The sequence below is a fragment of the Etheostoma cragini genome, unplaced genomic scaffold, assembly GCF_013103735.1.
Source record: "Etheostoma cragini isolate CJK2018 unplaced genomic scaffold, CSU_Ecrag_1.0 ScbMSFa_2974, whole genome shotgun sequence".
NCBI classification, from domain to species: domain Eukaryota; kingdom Metazoa; phylum Chordata; class Actinopteri; order Perciformes; family Percidae; genus Etheostoma; species Etheostoma cragini.
Genome location: NW_023267192.1, coordinates 1 through 213, shown reverse-complemented (window position 1 = coordinate 213; position 213 = coordinate 1). Strand labels below are relative to the sequence as shown.

At 57.3% G+C, this 213-nt stretch overlaps 1 protein-coding gene across 1 annotated transcript in view; it reads right to left on the bottom strand.

The window, feature by feature from the left end:
* LOC117940651 (spastin-like) overlaps positions 1–212 on the bottom strand; it is a 1252-nt gene extending 1040 nt beyond the window's left edge. The window contains exon 1 of the mRNA XM_034865860.1: positions 82–212. Coding sequence (XP_034721751.1) covers positions 82–128 — 47 coding nt within the window. The 5' untranslated portion in view covers positions 129–212. The remainder of the gene's footprint in view (positions 1–81) is intronic.
* Between the last annotated feature and the right edge of the window lies 1 nt (position 213).

Here is a 213-nt window from a genome sequence, read left to right as displayed (position 1 = left end):
CATTCCCCCCAATCTGGAGTTCCCTCTCTCATTCCCCCTGCTCTGGCGCTAAGAGGACTGAGTCTGGACCCTGAATCTGACCTGAGAGCGGCTTGGTCCAGCTCCTGCGGGCGGTTGGTGGCCCCCATCACCAGAACCCGCTCATCGCCCCCCGACTGGACCTGAAACACAGTTTACTATAACCGAGGTACTACATCATAATCCTGTTCCACA